The 21,748-nt window shown below is 42.2% G+C and overlaps 1 protein-coding gene across 4 annotated transcripts in view; it reads right to left on the bottom strand.

Annotated features, from left to right (window-relative positions):
• Window positions 1–21,748, bottom strand: part of LOC124015610 (adhesion G protein-coupled receptor L1-like) — a 278,324-nt gene that overhangs the window by 19,442 nt on the left and 237,134 nt on the right. For all 4 annotated transcript variants that reach the window (XM_046330967.1, XM_046330966.1, XM_046330965.1 and 1 more), the window contains 7 exons: window positions 18,172–18,377; window positions 8,602–8,775; window positions 2,963–3,172; window positions 2,264–2,484; window positions 1,892–1,958; window positions 1,579–1,670; window positions 511–679 (listed from right to left, as the gene is read on the bottom strand). In XM_046330967.1, coding sequence (XP_046186923.1) covers window positions 511–679; window positions 1,579–1,670; window positions 1,892–1,958; window positions 2,264–2,484; window positions 2,963–3,172; window positions 8,602–8,775; window positions 18,172–18,377 — 1,139 coding nt within the window. The remainder of the gene's footprint in view (window positions 1–510; window positions 680–1,578; window positions 1,671–1,891; window positions 1,959–2,263; window positions 2,485–2,962; window positions 3,173–8,601; window positions 8,776–18,171; window positions 18,378–21,748) is intronic.

Genomic DNA, 21,748 nt, shown 5'->3' on the forward strand with positions numbered 1-21,748 from the left:
GACATTGTTCTTTTTGCCTCTGTGGGTCAAAGTGAACTTTTCTACCCGTTCCCAAAATCATTTTCAGATTGGCATGTAGGCTATTGGTGCATGTACAGTTAGGCCCTAAGGCTAATGCCAGATAGCCTAAAACAGCTAAAGAAAAACCTCAATGTAGCCTAGACATATAAATTACACAAGAATTATACATTTTGGTATTTTTCATTCTGAACATACGGGCTCAGACCTTTTAGGGCAAGATTTTCATCAGGCAAAGACATACATGCTTTGAGCAAATTAACATTTCAAATAGACAGAGCTCTGAATAGTGCACCTAGTGATGCATAATTACCCTGTTTAATTAAAATTTGGTTAAATAATCACCTCCTTCTCACAGGAATTATTAAGGGAAAGTAACAACATAAATCAGGCTGCAGACTGTAATTATATTCCATCATATCTATTTAAAATGTTATGCCTAGTTTACTCAATAGAAAAGGTTCCTTTTAGATATGTGAGTGTTTGAGTTACCTTTTTCTGCAGAGCGCAGTGGAAGATGAAGATGAACATGCCCTGGAAGGCGTTGAAGGTGGTGAAGAGGTAGGCCATGATGACCGTGTTCTCGTTGATGAAGAGGAGGCCGAAGGACCAGGTCAGACCTAGCAAGAAGAGCAGGGCGATGGCCCCAATAGCCCATGACCTGGGGAGGAGAGGGCATGCTAATGTTAGCTTAGCATCACAATGAAACCACTCACACAGACCGAAGCCAACCCTCTACCCAGCATGGCTGTTTTGCCTTAAGATGCATGTATCTCAACTGTACTGGCTTTGAACCTACTATCTGGAATATCTGCTTTGAAAATGACTCATTGATATTACAATACAACGTGGTCTCAGAGCATTTTGTATTATACTGTACCTAAATCTGAGATACTACATTTAGTATGATATGTTACGGTATGGTATGTATTCATTTGTGGATCTCCCTTATTTCAAAACTTATATATGTTATAAATTCCAATTTGTTGTTGCTAACGTTAGCTCGGTGGCTAGCTCTTGAGGTTAGGATTTAAGGTTAAGGATTTATGGTTAAGGATAGGAGTTAGGTTAAAGGGTTAAGGTTAAGGTTAGTTAAAAGGGTTAAGGTTAAGGTTAGGGTTAGGTGAAGGGTTATAAGATTAGGGGAAGGGTTAGCTAACATGCTAAGTAGTTGCAATGTAGCTAAAAAGTAGTAACTAGTTGTAAAGTTGCTAATTAGCTAAAATTGTCCATGATGAGATTCAAACACTCAACCTTTGGGTTGCTAGACGTTTATATTATTTGTCCACCCATCAACCCAGACCAACCACCCTACTTTTGTTTTTGCCTTAAGTAACCTTCTGTCTTATGTAACCACACCAGACATAACATATCATACTCATTTAAGTGTCCTGGATTTACATATACTATGTAAACAGTCTGGACAATATGACAAACATTATTCTGCTTTTCCTTCATTTTTTCAGATTTCCAACCCATCTCTCACTGATACAGGAAATGCCTTAATCACATGACCTGGGAGGCTTCACTGACCCCTAACATCTGCTGAGTGGGACTCACTTGATGTTGTCGAGGCGACTGGAGTCAGGTTTTAGGGCAGAGGAGTTGCGGGTCATCTTGTGCACGGTGATCATGAGGAACACCAGGTTCAGCTAGGGGGGGAAAGGTCAAAGGTTACACACCTCTACAACACATACAGTGGAATCCTAGAACACACTCTGGTCTTAAATTGTTGTAAATTTGTGAAGTTAGTCTTTAGTACAGGCCCTATATTTCTCCAGGAACTAAGAGGATTAAGTAAATAAGTAAGAAGCCTGAATGAAAAAGAATGTAATACAGTTGGTCATAATAGCATCATAATGAATGACTGTACCATAATAACAAAAGAAACAGGGCCAATGAAGCTCCAGATGAAGTAGTTATCCACCCGCAACCAGCACCTAGACATGGGACATAGGAAAAGATTCAAATATCACAGTCACACTCGCACACACACACAAATCACACATCACACACAGACACACTCATCCACTGTCTCGGAGGATATCTTATAGAAGCTAATCAGCAGGCTTCGGCTAACTCTGTTCAAAACCCTTGTCCATGGGGGGAAGACAACGAAAGAGAACAATCCTCTTCAAACTACACTCCATATTACATTCCCTGTCAGGGGAACAGTCTAGGCACTCTAAACTAGCATAATCCTGTCTCTCAATCTGCAGGTGAAAAGGGACTGCTTCACACGTACGCTTTCTTGGTCCCATAGCTCCGGTAGTCTATGGCTGCCGAGATGCCCACCACCAGAGCTGGGAAGCAGTAGCCACACAAGTAGTAGTACTTCTTGCGGGAGTACTCGCTCTCAAACACCTCCACCAGCAACAGATAGAGCTGCACCCCCTCCAGACACATCCAGGAGAATGCAGCCAGGAAGAAGAAGTGAAGCAGCCCAGCAAAGATCGGACAGGCAATCTGAGACAGAGAGGAGAAGGAGAAGGAGGGAGACAGAGGGAGGTCAGGGAGTGAGAGAGAGAAAGAATGAGAAGGAGAGTAAAATAAAATAAAAAGAGAGATTTAAAAAACAGAGGGGTGAAAAGGGAAAAAGGGAAAGGGAAAAGGGAAAATAGCAAAGGAAGGTGAGTAAGATCCAGAAAAAGACAGCATAGGGTCATTCAAGCCCTGTAACAGAGGACCTTTTCATTCTCATGGTCCGTAATGAAAAGCACTTCCCCTTTAGTCTGTCTGATGGTGTTCCAAGTGCAAGACAGACGTATATCTGTCCTGTATTAAGTGTTCCATGTACGAGGCACTTGTCCCCTTGCCTGGCCCCAGATCAGTTATTTCACATGCCACATGACAATGTCTTTATGACTTAACAAGACAGCACAAACAGATCTGGAACCAGGCTACATGTCCCTCTCTCCCTCTCCCTCTCCCCTCCCCTACTCACGTGGTACTGGGTCTTGTCGATGCCGATAAGGAAGAGGAGCTCCGCGATGAAGAGGTTGATGCAGAGGTTCTTGTGGATGGTGTTGCGGTCGGTCTGCAGGCCCCTCAGGAAGCAAAAGGTAGAGATGCAGATAGCCAGGCACACCAAGCTGATCACTATGCCCACCCAGGTGATCACAAACAGGATCAACTCGTGCATCCTCCCAGGGTACTGTGGAGAGAGGGATGGTGGGGATGGAGAGGGAGGAAAAGGGGTGGGGGAGAGAGATGGGGGAGAAGAGGAAGAGGAGAGGTGAGACAGATATAGGGAGGAAAGGGATAGGAGGTAGTAATGATGGGAGACAAGGAGAAAGACAAGGAGGGACAGGGTGAGAGTGAGAGAGTTTATATTTGTAAATGTATTCTCATTCAGCTAAAATGTAGACAAGAAGACAAGACATCCTGAAAAAATACATGACATTCACATTCAAGTGAATGTCAGTCAGAGTTGCAGGACATGAATTTGTAAGTGTGAGTGCGTGAGAGGGAGAAATAAAGAGAGAGAGAGAGAGATTGTAGGAGAAAGAGAGAGTAGTTTGAGTGTGCGTGTGTTTACATGCATGTATGTGTGTGTGTGTGTGTGTGTGTGTGTGTGTGTGTGTGTGTGTGTGTGTGTGTGTGTGTGTGTGTGTGTGTGTGTGTGTGTGTGTGTGTGTGTGTGTGTGTGTGTGTGTGTGTGTGTGTGTGTGTGTGTGTGTGTGTGTGTGTGTGTGTGTGTGTGTGTGTGTGCGCCAAGGTTATTCTATTTTAGTGTTTTTATATTCATCTTTATATCTATTAGTTTGAAGAACATGGTTTCAAATCAGTTTAGTTTCAGTTAGTTTCACATTCACTTTACTAGTTTTTATTTAGTGTAAAGGTGCAATCAGCAGTTGCTACATACATTTTTTGCCTTGTAAATTAATGACATGCAGCCATTGATTCTTGAAGAATATTACTTATAAATGAGCTTAGTTCAACTGTCATACCCCATCAGGACTTCAAAAATAAGCTTGTTTATTCTGTAAACAAAGTAAATGTAAACAAACAATGTATAGCATAAAAAACAAGGTTAAAACTATAATTTGGATATCAGTCATGATGGTCAGTCCTTGCATGCATAGCTATATCTATGAATTTCTTGTTTTTACTTCCTGCTTTTACTTCCTGTTTTGAGAAATTGTAGAAATGGGTGGTGTTAATGTAGGAATGGGTGGAGTTTAGTCATAATTATTGTGCTGTGTCATAGAGATCCTGTAAAATTACTAGAGGGGCTATTTCATTAACCCTCAACATTCCATCAGCAACTGATTTCAGCAAGTTTATGGATGTGGATTGACTGCATTGTTTGAATAGAATGTTGGCATATTGGCAGTTTCTTTGAAAAATGAATGGAATTATTCCTCTACAATTGGATGGCTAGCTAGCTAACAGACCAACTCCCTAACCAAAATGGCAGATCTTTATCCCATCATAAGAAGGTTCATGTCCATTCTAGTATTCAAATTCTTAATTATATGTGCTGTGATTGGTTGATTCAGCTCTAATGAGATTACATAAACATATATTCCACTGTATTAGCCACATCAGTTAACATAATTTCACTGAACATTCTACATTACTGTGGAAATGTTTGCGTCACAATACCAGGCAGCCATTGCGAGTGTACCCATGAGTTTACCAGTCAAATTGCCAGGGTGAGCGGTTCCAAGACCATTTTATTCATCGTTTGCTACAACACCGTGGTTGTTTCAGCAAGGTGTAATAACATTTTATCATGTTGTCAAGAGTCCAAGAGTTATCGCAGAAACAGGGCACGTTTGATCACTTTTCTCAAGTCGTTGACCATTTTTGGTCACAGCCTTCCAAAGTGTGTTGCATTATGGGGATAACATCTGTCTGACTTGTGCCTATATGACAACTGCATGAACTTGACAAAAACCATGTGGTCAAAGATCATGAAGTTTTGACTGCAGTCAACTTCAAGTTTCTGCATTTGCTCTTCATCAACTTCATCCTGTAGCCATTGCCTGAATTGTAGGAGGCTCTATTGTCAACCAATCATTTTGGTGTTTTTGTTTGACCCACGGGATGTGACCAAAGACATGACTGAAACAGGAGCACACTTTGCCGTGATTCACATACTGTATATGTAAATTCATTTAAAAAAAATAAACGTCCTCTCACTGTCAACTGCGCTTATTTTCAGCAAACTTAAGATGTGTACATATTTGTATAAACATAACAAGATTCAACAACTGAGACATAAACTGAACAAGTTCCACAGACATGTGACTAACATAAATTGAATAATGTGTCCCTGAACAAAGGGGGGGGGGTCAAAATCAAAAGTAATAGTCAGCATCTGGTGTGGCCACTAGCTGCAATAAGTACTGCAGTGCATCTTCTCCTCATGGATTACACCAGATTTGCCAGTTCTTGCTGTGAGCTGTTACCCCACTCTTCCACCAAGGCACCTTCAAGTTCCCGGACATTTGTGGGGGGAATGTCCCTAGCCCTCAACCTCCGATCCAACAGGTCCCAGACTTGATCAATGGGATAGGGATCCGGGCTCTTCGCTGGCCATGGCAGAACACACCCTCCTCCCTCATGTAGTACCCTTCCTGCAGGCTCATCCTCACATGACCCTCCAGCATGACAATGCCTCCAGCCATACTGTTCATTCTGTGCGTGATTTCCTGAAAAACAGGAATGTCAGTCTCCCCTGTAACTCACAGCATTAACTCACAAGCTCAGTCTGATGATGCTGTCACACACAGCCCCAGACCATGACAGACCCTCCACCTCCAAATCGATCCCGCTCCAGAGTACAGGCCTCGGTGTAACGCTCATTCTTTTGATGATAAACGTGATTCCGACCAACACCCCTGGTGAGACAAAACCGCGACTCGTCAGTGAAGAGCACTTTTTTCCAGTACTGTCTGGTCCAGCGACAGTGGGTTTGTGCCCATAGGCGACGTTGTTGCCGGTGTCTGGTGAGGACATGCCTTACAACAGGCCTACAAGCCCTCAGTCCAGCCTCTGTCAGCATATTGCGGACAGTCTGAGCACTGATGGAGAGATTGTGTGATCCTGGTGTAACTCGGGCAGTTGTTGTTGCCATCCTGTACCTGTCCCACAGATGTTCAGATGTACCAATCCTGTACAGGTGTTGTTACACGTGGTCTGCCAGGACGATCAGCTGTCCATCCTGTCCGCCTGTAGCGCTGTCTTAGGCATCTCACAGTACGGACATTGCAATTTATTGCCCTGTCCACATCTGAAATCCTCATGCCTCCTTGCAGCATGCCTAAGGCACGTTCACGCAGTTGAGCATCTTTCTTTTGGTATTTTTCAGAGTCAGTAGAAAGGCCTCTTTAGTGTCCTACGTTTTCATAACTGTGACCCTAATTGCCTACCATCTGTAAGCTGTTAGTGTCTTAACGACCGTTCCACATGTTCATTAGTTGTTTATGGTTCATTGAACAAGCATGGGAAACAGTGTTTAAACCCTTTACAATGAAGATACGTGAAGTTATTTGGATTTTTAGGATCTTTGAAAGACAGGGTCCTAAAAAAGGGATGTTTCTTTTTTTGCTGAGTTTATATATAATGTGAGATTTGAGGCTCTCTCACCAATTGATAGTACAATGTACACACACATACAGTGGCCTGCGAAAGTATTTACCTCCCTTGGCATTTTCCCTATTTTGTTGCCTTACAACCTGGAATTAAAATAGATTTTTGGGGGATTTGTGTTATTTCATCTACACAACATGCTTACCACTTTGAAGATGCAAAATACTTTTTATTGTGAACAAACAAGACAAAAAAAGAAGACAACTTGAGAGTGAATAACTATTCACCCCTCCCAAAGTCAATACTTTGTAGAGCCACCTTTTGCAGCTGCAAGTCTCTTGGGGTATGTCTCTATAAGCTTGTCACATCTAGCCACTGGGATGTTTGCCCATTCTTCCAAGCAAAACTGCTCCAGCTCCTTCAAGCTGGATGGGTTCCACTGGTGTACAGCAATATGTCATACCACAGATTCTCAATTGGATTGAGGTCTGGGCTTTGACTAGGCCATTCCAAGACATTTAAATGTTTCCCCTTAAACCACTTGAGGGTTGCTTTAGCAGTATGCTTAGTGTCATTGTCATGCTGGAAGGTGAACCTCTGTCCCAGTCTCAAACCTCTGGATGACTGAAACAGGTTTCCCTCAAGAATTTCCCTGTATTTAGCGCGAGCCATCATTCATTCAATTCTGATCAGTTTCCCAGTCCCTGCTGATGCTGCCACCACCATTTTTGACTGTGGGGATGGGGTTATCAGGGTGATGAGAGGTGTTGGGTTTCAGCCAGACATAGCGTTTTCCTGGATGGCCAAAAAGCTAAATTCTTGTCTCATCTGACCAGAATATCTTCTTCCATATGTTTGGGAAGTCTCCCACATGCCTTTTTGCAAACACCAAAAAGCAATGGCTTTTTTTCTGGCCACTCTTCCGTAAAGCCCAGCTCTGTGGAGTGTACGGCTTAAAGTGGTCCTATGGACATATACTCCAATCTCTGCTGTGGAGCTTTGCAGCTCCTTCAGGGTTATCTTTGGTCTCTTTGTTGCCTCTCTGATTAATGCCCTCCTTGCCTGGTCCATGAGTTTTGGTGGGCGGCCCTCTTGGCAGGTTTGTTGTGGTGCCATATTCTTTCCATTTTTTAATAACGGATTTAATGGTGCTCTGTGGGATGTTCAAGGTTTCTGATATTTTTATAACCCAACCCTGATCTGTACTTCTCCACAGCTTTGTCCCTGACCTGTTTGGAGAGCTCCTTAGTCTTCAGCTCCTTCAGCTCCTTAGAGCTCCTTAGTCTCCTTAGCCCCTTGCTTACTGGATTTGCAGACACTGGGGCCTTTCAGAACAGGTGTATATATTCTTAGATCAAGTGACACTTACATTGCACACAGGTGGACTTTATTTAACTAATTATGTGACTTCTGAAGGTAATTGGTTGCACCAGATCTTATTTAGGGGCTTCATAGCAAAGGGGGTGAATACATACAGTATACACGCACCACTTTTCCGTTTGAAATATTTGGGAATATTTGAAACAAGTTATTTTTTTCATTTCACTTCACCAATTTGGACTATTTTGTGTATGCCCTTTAAATGAAATCCAAATAAATTCAATTTAAATTACAGGTTGTAATGCAACAAAATTGTAAAAACACAAGGGGGATGAATACTTTTGCAAGGCACTGTATATTTAGCCTTACCACTCAAACTCACCCAATATACGTGGTGCAGATTCCGAAACTTGAAAACCCTATAAAAAAAGCTTTAAAAACCATTCTATCCACCCTCCCTCCAAAATGACTAAAACTGAACATAATTATTGATGGTTTTTATTATTGTAGTTAGTTTTGGAGTCAAAGATAACAGTTTCAGTATAGCCGAATGTGGAGCTCCTGTGCGTGTGTGTGTGTGTGTGTGTGTGTGTGTGTGTGTGTGTGTGTGTGTGTGTGTGTGTGTGTGTGTGTGTGTGTGTGTGTGTGTGTGTGTGTGTGTGTGTGTGTGTGTGTGTGTGTGTGTGTGTGTGTGTGTGTGTGTGTAATATCCACTGGACCTACATCAGGCTGGTGGTGGGCCATAAGCACAGCAAAGTTGGTGAGATGGGAACAGGAGCAGGTGGTGTGTGTGCTGTTGGTGTCCAGCAGTCTACAGCCCTGAGACGACCACTGGCCTGTCATCGACCGCTCAGAGTAATTCCAGAACGAACAGTTGGGACTGTAGTGGTTCTCCAACTGGAGGGAGAGAGTGAGAGAGAGAGAGAGAGAGGGGGTATTTCAAATGAAAATGAATTAACTTTATTGATACCCAAGGTAAATGGTTCTGTCGCAGGCTTTATAACAACACACAGACATAAATAATGAACATAAAGTGCTGCAATCCATTTAAACATGTTTATATACAGTACAAGCAGATGACAGGGAAAGAAAATACAGCCTATTTAAACAGTTGGCAAATATGTGGGAGAGAGAGAGAGAAAAGGTGAGAGGTGAAATATATTGTAATGCATATGCACAGTAAAGAACAGTGTGTACAGTGTGGGGGATGTAGGGTTTGATGCTCTGTATACAGTATGTGTATGGGCTTGTTTGTCTACTACAGTACAGTATGTGTATGGGCTTGTTTGTCTACTACAGTACAGTATGTGTATGGGCTTGTTTGTCTACTACAGTACAGTATGTGTATGGGCTTGTTTGTCTACTACAGTACAGTATGTGTATGGGCTTGTTTGTCTACTACAGTACAGTATGTGTATGGGCTTGTTTGTCTACTACAGTACAGTATGTGTATGGGCTTGTTTGTCTACTACAGTACAGTATGTGTATGGGCTTGTTTGTCTACTACAGTACAGTATGTGTATGGGCTTGTTTGTCTACTACAGTACAGTATGTGTATGGGCTTGTTTGTCTACTACAGTACAGTATGTGTATGGGCTTGTTTGTCTACTACAGTACAGTATGTGTATGGGCTTGTTTGTCTACTACAGTACAGTATGTGTATGGGCTTGTTTGTCTACTACAGTACAGTATGTGTATGGGCTTGTTTGTCTACTACAGTACACTATGTGTATGGGCTTGTTTGTCTACTACAGTACAGTATGTGTATGGGCTTGTTTGTCTACTACAGTACACTATGTGTATGGGCTTGTTTGTTTACTACAGTACACTATGTGTATGGGCTTGTTTGTCTACTACAGTACAGTATGTGTATGGGCTTGTTTGTCTACTACAGTACAGTATGTGTATGGGCTTGTTTGTCTACTACAGTACACTATGTGTATGGGCTTGTTTGTCTACTACAGTACAGTATGTGTATGGGCTTGTTTGTCTACTACAGTACACTATGTGTATGGGCTTGTTTGTCTACTACAGTACAGTATGTGTATGGGCTTGTTTGTCTACTACAGTACAGTATGTGTATGGGCTTGTTTGTCTACTACAGTACACTATGTGTATGGGCTTGTTTGTCTACTACAGTACAGTATGTGTATGGGCTTGTTTGTCTACTACAGTACAGTGTGTGTATGGGCTTGTTTGTCTACTACAGTACACTATGTGTATGGGCTTGTTTGTCTACTACAGTACAGTATGTGTATGGGCTTGTTTGTCTACTACAGTACAGTGTGTGTATGGTCTTGTTTGTCTACTACAGTACAGTGTGTGTATGGTCTTGTTTGTCTACTACAGTACAGTGTGTGTATGGTCTTGTTTGTCTACTACAGTACAGTATGTGTATGGTCTTGTTTGTCTACTACAGTACAGTATGTGTATGGGCTTGTTTGTCTACTACAGTACAGTGTGTGTATGTGTATGGGCTTGTTTGTCTACTACAGTACAGTGTGTGTATGGTCTTGTTTGTCTACTACAGTACAGTATGTGTATGGTCTTGTTTGTCTACTACAGTACAGTTTGTCTACTACAGTGTATGTGTATGGGCTTGTTTGTCTACTACAGTACAGTATGTGTATGGGCTTGTTTGTCTACTACAGTATGTGTATGGTCTTGTTTGTCTACTACAGTACAGTATGTGTATGGTCTTGTTTGTCTACTACAGTACAGTGTGTGTATGGTCTTGTTTGTCTACTACAGTACAGTATGTGTATGGGCTTGTTTGTCTACTACAGTACAGTATGTGTATGGGCTTGTTTGTCTACTACAGTACAGTATGTGTATGATCTTGTTTGTCTACTACAGTACAGTATGTGTATGGTCTTGTTTGTCTACTACAGTACAGTATGTGTATGGTCTTGTTTGTCTACTACAGTACAGTGTGTGTATGGTCTTGTTTGTCTACTACAGTACAGTATGTGTATGGGCTTGTTTGTCTACTACAGTATGTGTATGGTCTTGTTTGTCTACTACAGTACAGTATGTGTATGGGCTTGTTTGTCTACTACAGTACAGTATGTGTATGGTCTTGTTTGTCTACTACAGTACAGTGTGTGTATGGTCTTGTTTGTCTACTACAGTACAGTATGTGTATGGTCTTGTTTGTCTACTACAGTATGTGTATGGTCTTGTTTGTCTACTACAGTACAGTATGTGTATGGGCTTTTTTGTCTACTACAGTACAGTATGTGTATGGGCTTGTTGGTCTACTACAGTATGTGTATGGTCTTGTTTGTCTACTACAGTACATTATGTGTATGGTCTTGTTTGTCTACTACAGTACAGTGTGTGTATGGGCTTGTTTGTCTACTACAGTACAGTATGTGTATGGTCTTGTTTGTCTACTACAGTACAGTATGTGTATGGTCTTGTTTGTCTACTACAGTACAGTATGTGTATGGGCTTGTTTGTCTACTACAGTACAGTATGTGTATGGGCTTGTTTGTCTACTACAGTACAGTGTGTGTATGGGCTTGTTTGTCTACTACAGTACAGTATATGTATGGGCTTGTTTGTCTACTACAGTACAGTGTGTGTATGGGCTTGTTTGTCTACTACAGTACAGTATGTGTATGGGCTTGTTTGTCTACTGCAGTACACTATGTGTATGGGCTTGTTTGTCTACTACAGTACAGTATGTGTATGGGCTTGTTTGTCTACTGCAGTACACTATGTGTATGGGCTTGTTTGTCTACTACAGTACACTATGTGTATGGGCTTGTTTGTCTACTACAGTACAGTATGTGTATGGGCTTGTTTGTCTACTACAGTACACTATGTGTATGGGCTTGTTTGTCTACTACAGTACACTATGTGTATGGGCTTGTTTGTCTACTACAGTACAGTATGTGTATGGGCTTGTTTGTCTACTACAGTACAGTATGTGTATGGGCTTGTTTGTCTACTACAGTACAGTATGTGTATGGGCTTGTTTGTCTACTACAGTATGTGTATGGTCTTGTTTGTCTACTACAGTACAGTATGTGTATGGTCTTGTTTGTCTACTACAGTACAGTATGTGTATGGGCTTGTTTGTCTACTACAGTACAGTATGTGTATGGGCTTGTTTGTCTACTACAGTACAGTATGTGTATGGGCTTGTTTGTCTACTACAGTACAGTATGTGTATGGGCTTGTTTGTCTACTACAGTACAGTGTGTGTATGGGCTTGTTTGTCTACTACAGTACAGTATGTGTATGGTCTTGTTTGTCTACTACAGTACAGTATGTGTATGGTCTTGTTTGTCTACTACAGTACAGTATGTGTATGGTCTTGTTTGTCTACTACAGTACAGTATGTGTATGGGCTTTTTGTCTACTACAGTACAGTATGTGTATGGGCTTGTTTGTCTACTACAGTACATTATGTGTATGGTCTTGTTTGTCTACTACAGTACAGTGTGTGTATGGTCTTGTTTGTCTACTACAGTACAGTATGTGTATGGTCTTGTTTGTCTACTACAGTACAGTATGTGTATGGTCTTGTTTGTCTACTACAGTACAGTATGTGTATGGTCTTGTTTGTCTACTACAGTACAGTATGTGTATGGTCTTGTTTGTCTACTACAGTACAGTGTGTGTATGGTCTTGTTTGTCTACTACAGTACAGTATGTGTATGGTCTTGTTTGTCTACTACAGTACAGTATGTGTATGGTCTTGTTTGTCTACTACAGTACAGTATGTGTATGGTCTTGTTTGTCTACTACAGTACAGTATGTGTATGGTCTTGTTTGTCTACTACAGTACAGTTTGTGTGTATGGGCTTGTTTGTCTACTACAGTACAGTATGTGTATGGTCTTGTTTGTCTACTACAGTACAGTATGTGTATGGGCTTGTTTGTCTACTACAGTACAGTATGTGTATGGGCTTGTTTGTCTACTACAGTACAGTATGTGTATGGTCTTGTTTGTCTACTACAGTACAGTGTGTGTATGGGCTTGTTTGTCTACTACAGTACAGTATGTGTATGGGCTTGTTTGTCTACTACAGTACAGTATGTGTATGGTCTTGTTTGTCTACTACAGTACAGTATGTGTATGGTCTTGTTTGTCTACTACAGTACAGTATGTGTATGGTCTTGTTTGTCTACTACAGTACAGTATGTGTATGGTCTTGTTTGTCTACTACAGTACAGTATGTGTATGGTCTTGTTTGTCTACTACAGTACAGTATGTGTATGGTCTTGTTTGTCTACTACAGTACAGTATGTGTATGGGCTTGTTTGTCTACTACAGTACAGTATGTGTATGGGCTTGTTTGTCTACTACAGTACAGTATGTGTATGGTCTTGTTTGTCTACTACAGTACAGTATGTGTATGGTCTACTAGTACAGTATGTGTATGGTCTTGTTTGTCTACTACAGTACACTATGTGTATGGTCTTGTTTGTCTACTACAGTACAGTATGTGTATGGTCTTGTTTGTCTACTACAGTACAGTATGTGTATGGGCTTGTTTGTCTACTACAGTACAGTATGTGTATGGGCTTGTTTGTCTACTACAGTACAGTATGTGTATGGGCTTGTTTGTCTACTACAGTACAGTATGTGTATGGTCTTGTTTGTCTACTACAGTATGTGTATGGGCTTGTTTGTCTACTACAGTACAGTATGTGTATGGTCTTGTTTGTCTACTACAGTACAGTATGTGTATGGGCTTGTTTGTCTACTACAGTACAGTATGTTGTTTGTCTACTACAGTACAGGTGTGTATGGTCTTGTTTGTCTACTACAGTACAGTATGTGTATGGGCTTGTTTGTCTACTACAGTACAGTATGTGTATGGTCTTGTTTGTCTACTACAGTACAGTATGTGTATGGTCTTGTTTGTCTACTACAGTACAGTATGTGTATGGGCTTGTTTGTCTACTACAGTACATGTATGTGTATGGTCTTGTTTGTCTACTACAGTACAGTATGTGTATGGTCTTGTTTGTCTACTACAGTACAGTATGTGTATGGGCTTGTTTGTCTACTACAGTACAGTACTACAGTACAGTATGTGTATGGTCTTGTTTGTCTACTACAGTACAGTATGTGTATGGTCTTGTTTGTCTACTACAGTACAGTATGTGTATGGTCTTGTTTGTCTACTACAGTACAGTATGTGTATGGGCTTGTTTGTCTACTACAGTACAGTATGTGTATGGTCTTGTTTGTCTACTACAGTACAGTATGTGTATGGGCTTGTTTGTCTACTACAGTACAGTATGTGTATGGTCTTGTTTGTCTACTACAGTACAGTATGTGTATGGTCTTGTTTGTCTACTACAGTACAGTATGTGTATGGGCTTGTTTGTCTACTACAGTACAGTGTGTATGGGCTTGTTTGTCTACTACAGTACAGTATGTGTATGGTCTTGTTTGTCTACTACAGTACAGTATGTGTATGGGCTTGTTTGTCTACTACAGTACAGTATGTGTATGGGCTTGTTTGTCTACTACAGTACAGTATGTGTATGGTCTTGTTTGTCTACTACAGTACAGTATGTGTATGGTCTTGTTTGTCTACTACAGTACAGTGTGTGTATGGGCTTGTTTGTCTACTACAGTACAGTGTGTGTATGGTCTTGTTTGTCTACTACAGTACAGTATGTGTATGGTCTTGTTTGTCTACTACAGTACAGTGTGTGTATGGTCTTGTTTGTCTACTACAGTACAGTATGTGTATGGTCTTGTTTGTCTACTACAGTACAGTATGTGTATGGTCTTGTTTGTCTACTACAGTACAGTATGTGTATGGTCTTGTTTGTCTACTACAGTACAGTATGTGTATGGTCTTGTTTGTCTACTACAGTACAGTGTGTGTATGGTCTTGTTTGTCTACTACAGTACAGTATGTGTATGGTCTTGTTTGTCTACTACAGTACAGTATGTGTATGGTCTTGTTTGTCTACTACAGTACAGTATGTGTATGGTCTTGTTTGTCTACTACAGTACAGTATGTGTATGGTCTTGTTTGTCTACTACAGTACAGTATGTGTATGGTCTTGTTTGTCTACTACAGTACAGTATGTGTATGGTCTTGTTTGTCTACTACAGTACAGTATGTGTATGGGCTTGTTTGTCTTGTATTGTCTTGTTTGTCTACTACAGTACATTATGTGTATGGTCTTGTTTGTCTACTACAGTACAGTGTGTGTATGGGCTTGTTTGTCTACTACAGTACAGTATGTGTATGGTCTTGTTTGTCTACTACAGTACAGTATGTGTATGGTCTTGTTTGTCTACTACAGTACAGTATGTGTATGGGCTTGTTTGTCTACTACAGTACAGTGTGTGTATGGGCTTGTTTGTCTACTACAGTACAGTATGTGGTCGTGTTTGTCTACTACAGTACAATATGTGGTCTTGTTTGTCTACTACAGTACAGTATGTGTATGGGCTTGTCTGTCTACTACAGTACACTATGTGTATGGTCTTGTTTGTCTACTACAGTACAGTATGTGTATGGGCTTGTTTGTCTACTACAGTACACTATGTGTATGGTCTTGTTTGTCTACTACAGTACACTATGTGTATGGGCTTGTTTGTCTACTACAGTACACTATGTGTATGGGCTTGTTTGTCTACTACAGTACAGTATGTGATTGGGCTTGTTTGTCTACTACAGTACAGTATGTGTATGGGCTTGTTTGTCTACTACAGTACACTATGTGTATGGGCTTGTTTGTCTACTACAGTACACTATGTGATTGGGCTTGTTTGTCTACTACAGTACAGTATGTGTATGGTCTTGTTTGTCTACTACAGTACAGTATGTGTATGGTCTTGTTTGTCTACTACAGTACAGTATGTGTATGGTCTTGTTTGTCTACTACAGTACAGTGTGTGTATGGGCTTGTTTGTCTACTACAGTACACTATGTGTATGGGCTTGTTTGTCTACTACAGTACAGTGTGTGTATGGGCTTGTTTGTCTACTACAGTACAGTATGTGTATGGTCTTGTTTGTCTACTACAGTATGTGTATGGTCTTGTTAGTCTACTACAGTACAGTATGTGTATGGGCTTGTTTGTCTACTACAGTACACTATGTGTATGGTCTTGTTAGTCTACTACAGTACAGTGTGTGTATGGTCTTGTTTGTCTACTACAGTACAGTATGTGTATGGGCTTGTTTGTCTACTACAGTATGTGTATGGTCTTGTTTGTCTACTACAGTACAGTATGTGTATGGGCTTGTTTGTCTACTACAGTACAGTATGTGTATGGGCTTGTTTGTCTACTACAGTACAGTATATGTATGGCCTTGTTTGTCTACTACAGTACAGTATGTGTATGGTCTTGTTTGTCTACTACAGTACAGTATGTGTATGGTCTTGTTTGTCTACTACAGTACAGTATGTGTATGGTCTTGTTTGTCTACTACAGTACAGTATGTGTATGGTCTTGTTTGTCTACTACAGTACAGTGTGTGTATGGGCTTGTTTGTCTACTACAGTACACTATGTGTATGGGCTTGTTTGTCTACTACAGTACACTATGTGTATGGGCTTGTTTGTCTACTACAGTACACTATGTGTGTGGTCTTGTTTTTCTACTACAGTACAGTGTGTGTATGGTCTTGTTTGTCTACTACAGTACACTATGTGTATGGGCTTGTTTGTCTACTACTGTACACTATGTGTATGGGCTTGTTTGTCTACTACAGTACACTATGTGTGTGGTCTTGTTTTTCTACCACAGTACAGTATGTGTATGGGCTTTTTTGTCTACTACAGTACAGTATGTGTATGGGCTTGTTTGTCTACTACAGTACAGTATGTGTATGGGCTTGTTTGTCTACTATAGTACAGTATGTGTATGGGCTTGTTTGTCTACTACAGTACAGTATATGTATGGGCTTGTTTGTCTACTACAGTACAGTATATGTATGGTCTTGTTTGTCTACTACAGTGCAGTGTGTGTATGGTCTTGTTTGTCTACTACAGTACAGTGTGTGTATGGGCTTGTTTGTCTACTACAGTACAGTATGTGTATGGGCTTGTTTGTCTACTACAGTACAGTATGTGTATGGTCTTGTTTGTCTACTACAGTACAGTATGTGTATGGGCTTGTTTGTCTACTACAGTACAGTATGTGTATGGTCTTGTTTGTCTACTACAGTACACTATGTGTATGGGCTTGTTAGTCTACTACAGTACACTATGTGGTGTAGTGTTTAAACTCCTGTATGTGTACATTATGTCAATGTACATTTATGTTTAATTATTTATTATTATTTTAAAATGTATTTTACCTTAGTTTAACTAGGCAAGTCAGTTAAGAACAAATTCATACTATTATTGATGGCCTTGGAACAGTAACTGCCTTGTTCAGGGGCAGAACGGCAGATTTTTAAATTGTCAGCTTGGGGAATTGATCTTTCAACCTTTCGGTTTATGCAAGTGTATGTGAGTGTAATTATTATGTGAGTATAGTGTATATATTGGAGTGTATTGTGTATGGGTGTGTATTGTGTGTATGGGAGTGTATTATGTATGGGTGTGTGTATGGGAGTGAAGTGTGTATACTGGAGTGTATTGTGTATGGGTGTGTATGGGAGTGTATTATGTATGGGTGTGTATTGTGTTAATGGGAGTGGATTGTGTATGGGAGTGTATTGTGTGTATGGGTATGTATGGGAGTGTATTTTGTGTATGGGAGTGTATTGTGTGTATGGGAGTGTATTGTGTATGGGTGTATATTGTGTGTATGTGAGTGTATTGTGTGTATGGGTGTGTATTGTGTGTATGGGAGTGTATTGTGTATGGGTGTATATTGTGTGTATGGGAGTGTATTGTGTGTATGGGAGTGTATTGTGTATATGGGAGTGTATTGTGTGTATGGGAGAGTTTGTGGACTGTATGTGAGTGAGACACAGGAGGTTGGTGGCACCTTAATTGAGGTGAATTAAGGAGCGTAATGGAGCGTAGTGGGGCGGCAGGGTAGCCTAGTGGTTAGAGCGTTGGACTAGTAACTGGAAGTTTGCAAGTTCAAATCCCTGAGCTGACAAGCTACAAATCTGTCGTTCTGCCCCTGAACAGGCAGTTAACCCACTGTTCCTAGGCTGTCATTGAAAATAAGAATTTGTTCTTAACTGACTTACCTAGTTAAATAAATAAAGGTAAAAATGAGTGGAATGGTATCAAACACATGGTTTTCATGCATTTGATGCCATTCCATTCGCTATGTTCCAGCCATTGTTATGAGCCTGTAATATGTAAGCATATGACATTAAATGTATCTGTAAGTGTTTACCTGTAAGTGTTTGAGTGTGAACACCACCGGCTCAGTGAGGAACACTCTGCTGGACTCTTTATTGATGGAGGCAGCGATGACGTGGGAGTTGACTGCCAATCCCCGCTCCCCCGGTGCCGCCTCCAGCTCCATCTTCACCGTGGCGTTCTCCGTAGACAGGAAGGAGCCCAAGTTCTTATAAAGAACAAACACTACCTTGACTTGGCCTGGAGGGGGAGAGAGATGAGAGACAGGGAGAGACGGGGAGAGACGGGGAGAGAGCGAAAGGGTCAGAGAGAGAGACAGGGAGCGGGAGAAAGAAGAAGAGAGAGAGAGAGAGAGATTGAGAGGGGAAATGAGAGAGGGAAACAAAAAATAGAAAAAAGAAACAGAAATAGTGTGTGAAGGGAGCATAATAAGGAGAGAGAGTCAGACAGAGTAATAGAACAGAAAGAGGTAAAGGAGAGGGAAGGGGGGATGGAGAGAGAGTCAGAGAGAGAACATAAAGAGGGGAAGGGGGGATGGAGAGAGACTCAGAGAGAGAGATAGAACATAAAGAGGGGAAGGGGGGAGAAGAGGGAGTCAGAGAGAGAGAGATAGAACATAAAGAGGGGAAGGGGAGGAGGAGAGAGAGTCAGAGAGAGAGATAGAACATAAAGAGGGGAAGGGGGATGGAGAGAGAGTCAGAGAGAGAGATGGAACATAAAGAGGGGAAGGGGGAGGAGAGGGAGTCAGAGAGAGAGATAGAACATAAAGAGGGGAAGGGGGATGGAGAGAGAGTCAGAGAGAGAGATAGAACATAAAGAGGGGAAGGGGGAGGAGAGGGAGTCAGAGAAAGAGATAGAACATAAAGAGGGGAAGGGGGAGGAGAGAGAGTCAGAGAGAGAGATAGAACATAAAGAGGGGAAGGGGGGTGGAGAGAGAGTCAGAGAGAGAGATAGAACATAAAGAGGGGAAGGGGGAGGAGAGGGAGTCAGAGAGAGAGATAGAACATAAAGAGGGGAAGGGGGATGGAGAGAGAGTCAGAGAGAGAGATAGAACATAAAGAGGGGAAGGGGGAGGAGAGGGAGTCAGAGAGAGAGATAGAACATAAAGAGGGGAAGGGGGATGGAGAGAGAGTCAGAGAGAGAGATAGAACATAAAGAGGGGAAGGGGGAAAGAGAGAGAGTCAGAGAGAGAGATAGAACATAAAGAGGGGAAGGGGGAAGGAGAGATAGTCAGAGAGAGAGATAGAACATAAAGAGGGGAAGGGGGAAGGAGAGAGAGTCAGAGAGAGAGATAGAACATAAAGAGGGGAAGGGGGAAGGAGAGAGAGTAAGAGAGAGAGATAGAACATAAAGAGGGGAAGCGGGAAGGAGAGAGAGTCAGAGAGAGAGAGAACATAAAGAGGGGAAGGGGGGATGGAGAGAGTCAGAGAGAGAGATAGAACATAAAGAGGGGAAGGGGGGATGGAGAGAGAGTCAGAGAGAGAGAGAACATAAAGAGGGAAGGGAGATGGAGAGGGAGTCAGAGAGAGAGATAGAACATAAAGAGGGGAAGGGGGATGGAGAGAGAGTCAGAGAGAGAGATAGAACATAAAGAGGGGGGGGGAAGGGGAGGAGGAGGGGAGGGGGGAGTCAGAGAGAGAGAGAACATAAAGAGGGGAAGGGGGAGGAGAGAGAGTCAGAGAGAGAGATAGAACATAAAGAGGGGAAGGGGGAGTCAGAGAGAGAGTCAGAGAGAGTCAGAGATTGAACATAAAGAGGGGAAGGGGGAGAGAGATAGAACATAAAGAGGGGAGTCAGAGAGAGAGATAGAACATAAAGAGGGGAAGGGGGAAGGGGAGAGTCAGAGGAGAGATAGAACATAAAGAGAGAGAAGGGGGAAGGAGAGATAGTCAGAGAGAGAGATAGAACATAAAGAGGGGGAGGAGAGAGAGTCAGAGAGAGAGATAGAACATAAAGAGGGGAGGAGAGAGAGTCAGAGAGAGAGAGAACATAAAGAGAGAGGAGTCAGGAGAGAGAGAGAGAGAACATAAAGGGGAAGGGAGGGATGGAGAGAGAGTCAGAGAGAGAGAGAACATAAAGATGGGAAGGGGGATGGAGAGAGAGTCAGAGAGAGAGATAGAACATAAAGAGGGGAAGGGGGATGGAGAGAGAGTCAGAGAGAGAGATAGAACATAAAGAGGGGAAGGGGGATGGAGAGAGAGTCAGAGAGAGAGATAGAACATAAAGAGGGGAAGGGGGATGGAGAGAGAGTCAGAGAGAGAGATAGAACATAAAGGGGGAAGGGGGATGGAGAGAGAGTCAGAGAGAGAGTCAGAGAGGGGGAAGGAGAGAGAGTCAGAACATAAAGAGGGGAAGGGGGAAGGAGAGAGAGTCAGAGAGAGAGATAGAACATAAAGAGGGGAAGGGGGAAGGAGAGAGAGTAAGAGAGAGAGATAGAACATAAAGAGGGGAAGCGGGAAGGAGAGAGAGTCAGAGAGAGAGAGAACATACAGAGGGGAAGGGGGGATGGAGAGAGTCAGAGAGAGAGATAGAACATAAAGAGGGGAAGGGGGGATGGAGAGAGTCAGAGAGAGAGAGAACATAAAGAGGGGAAGGGAGATGGAGAGAGTCAGAGAGAGAGATAGAACATAAAGAGGGGAACGGGGGATGGAGAGAGAGTCAGAGAGAGAGAGAACATAAAGAGGGGAAGGGGGATGGAGAGAGTCAGAGAGAGAGATAGAACATAAAGAGGGGAAGGGGGATGGAGAGAGAGTCAGAGAGAGAGAGAGAACAAAGAGGGGAAGGGGGATGGAGAGAGAGTCAGAGAGAGAGAGAGAACATAAAGAGGGGAACGGGATGGAGAGAGTCAGAGAGAGAGATAGAACATAAAGAGGGGAAGGGGGATGGAGAGAGAGTCAGAGAGAGAGATTGAACATAAAGAGGGGAAGGGGGATGGAGAGAGAGTCAGAGAGAGAGATAGAACATAAAGAGGGGAAGGGGGAAGGAGAGAGAGTCAGAGAGAGAGATAGAACATAAAGAGGGGAAGGGGGATGGAGAGAGAGTCAGAGAGAGAGATAGAACATAAAGAGGGGAAGGGGGAGGAGAGAGAGTCAGAATGAGTGATAGAACATAAAGAGGGGAAGGGGGAATGGAGAGAGAGTCAGAGAGAGAGATAGATCATAAAGAGGGGAAGGGGGGAAGGAGAGAGAGTCAGAGAGAGAGAGAACATAAAGAGGGGAAGGGGGATGGAGAGAGTCAGAGAGAGAGATAGAACATAAAGTGGGGAAGGGGGAAGGAGAGAGAGTCAGAGAGAGATATAACATAAAGAGGGGAAGGGGGATGGAGAGAGTCAGAGAGAGAGATAGAACATAAAGAGGGGAAGGGGGAAGGAGAGAGAGTCAGAGAGAGAGATAGAACATAAAGAGGGGAAGGGGGATGGAGAGAGAGTCAGAGAGAGAGATAGAACATAAAGTGGGGAAGGGGGGATGGAGAGAGAGTCAGAGAGAGAGATAGAACATAAAGAGGGGAAGGGGGATGGAGAGAGAGTCAGAGAGAGAGATAGAACATAAAGAGGGGAAGGGGGATGGAGAGAGAGTCAGAGAGAGAGATAGAACATAAAGAGGGGAAGGGGG

The sequence above is a fragment of the Oncorhynchus gorbuscha genome, linkage group LG26 (genome assembly GCF_021184085.1).
Source record: "Oncorhynchus gorbuscha isolate QuinsamMale2020 ecotype Even-year linkage group LG26, OgorEven_v1.0, whole genome shotgun sequence".
NCBI classification, from domain to species: Eukaryota; Metazoa; Chordata; class Actinopteri; order Salmoniformes; family Salmonidae; genus Oncorhynchus; species Oncorhynchus gorbuscha.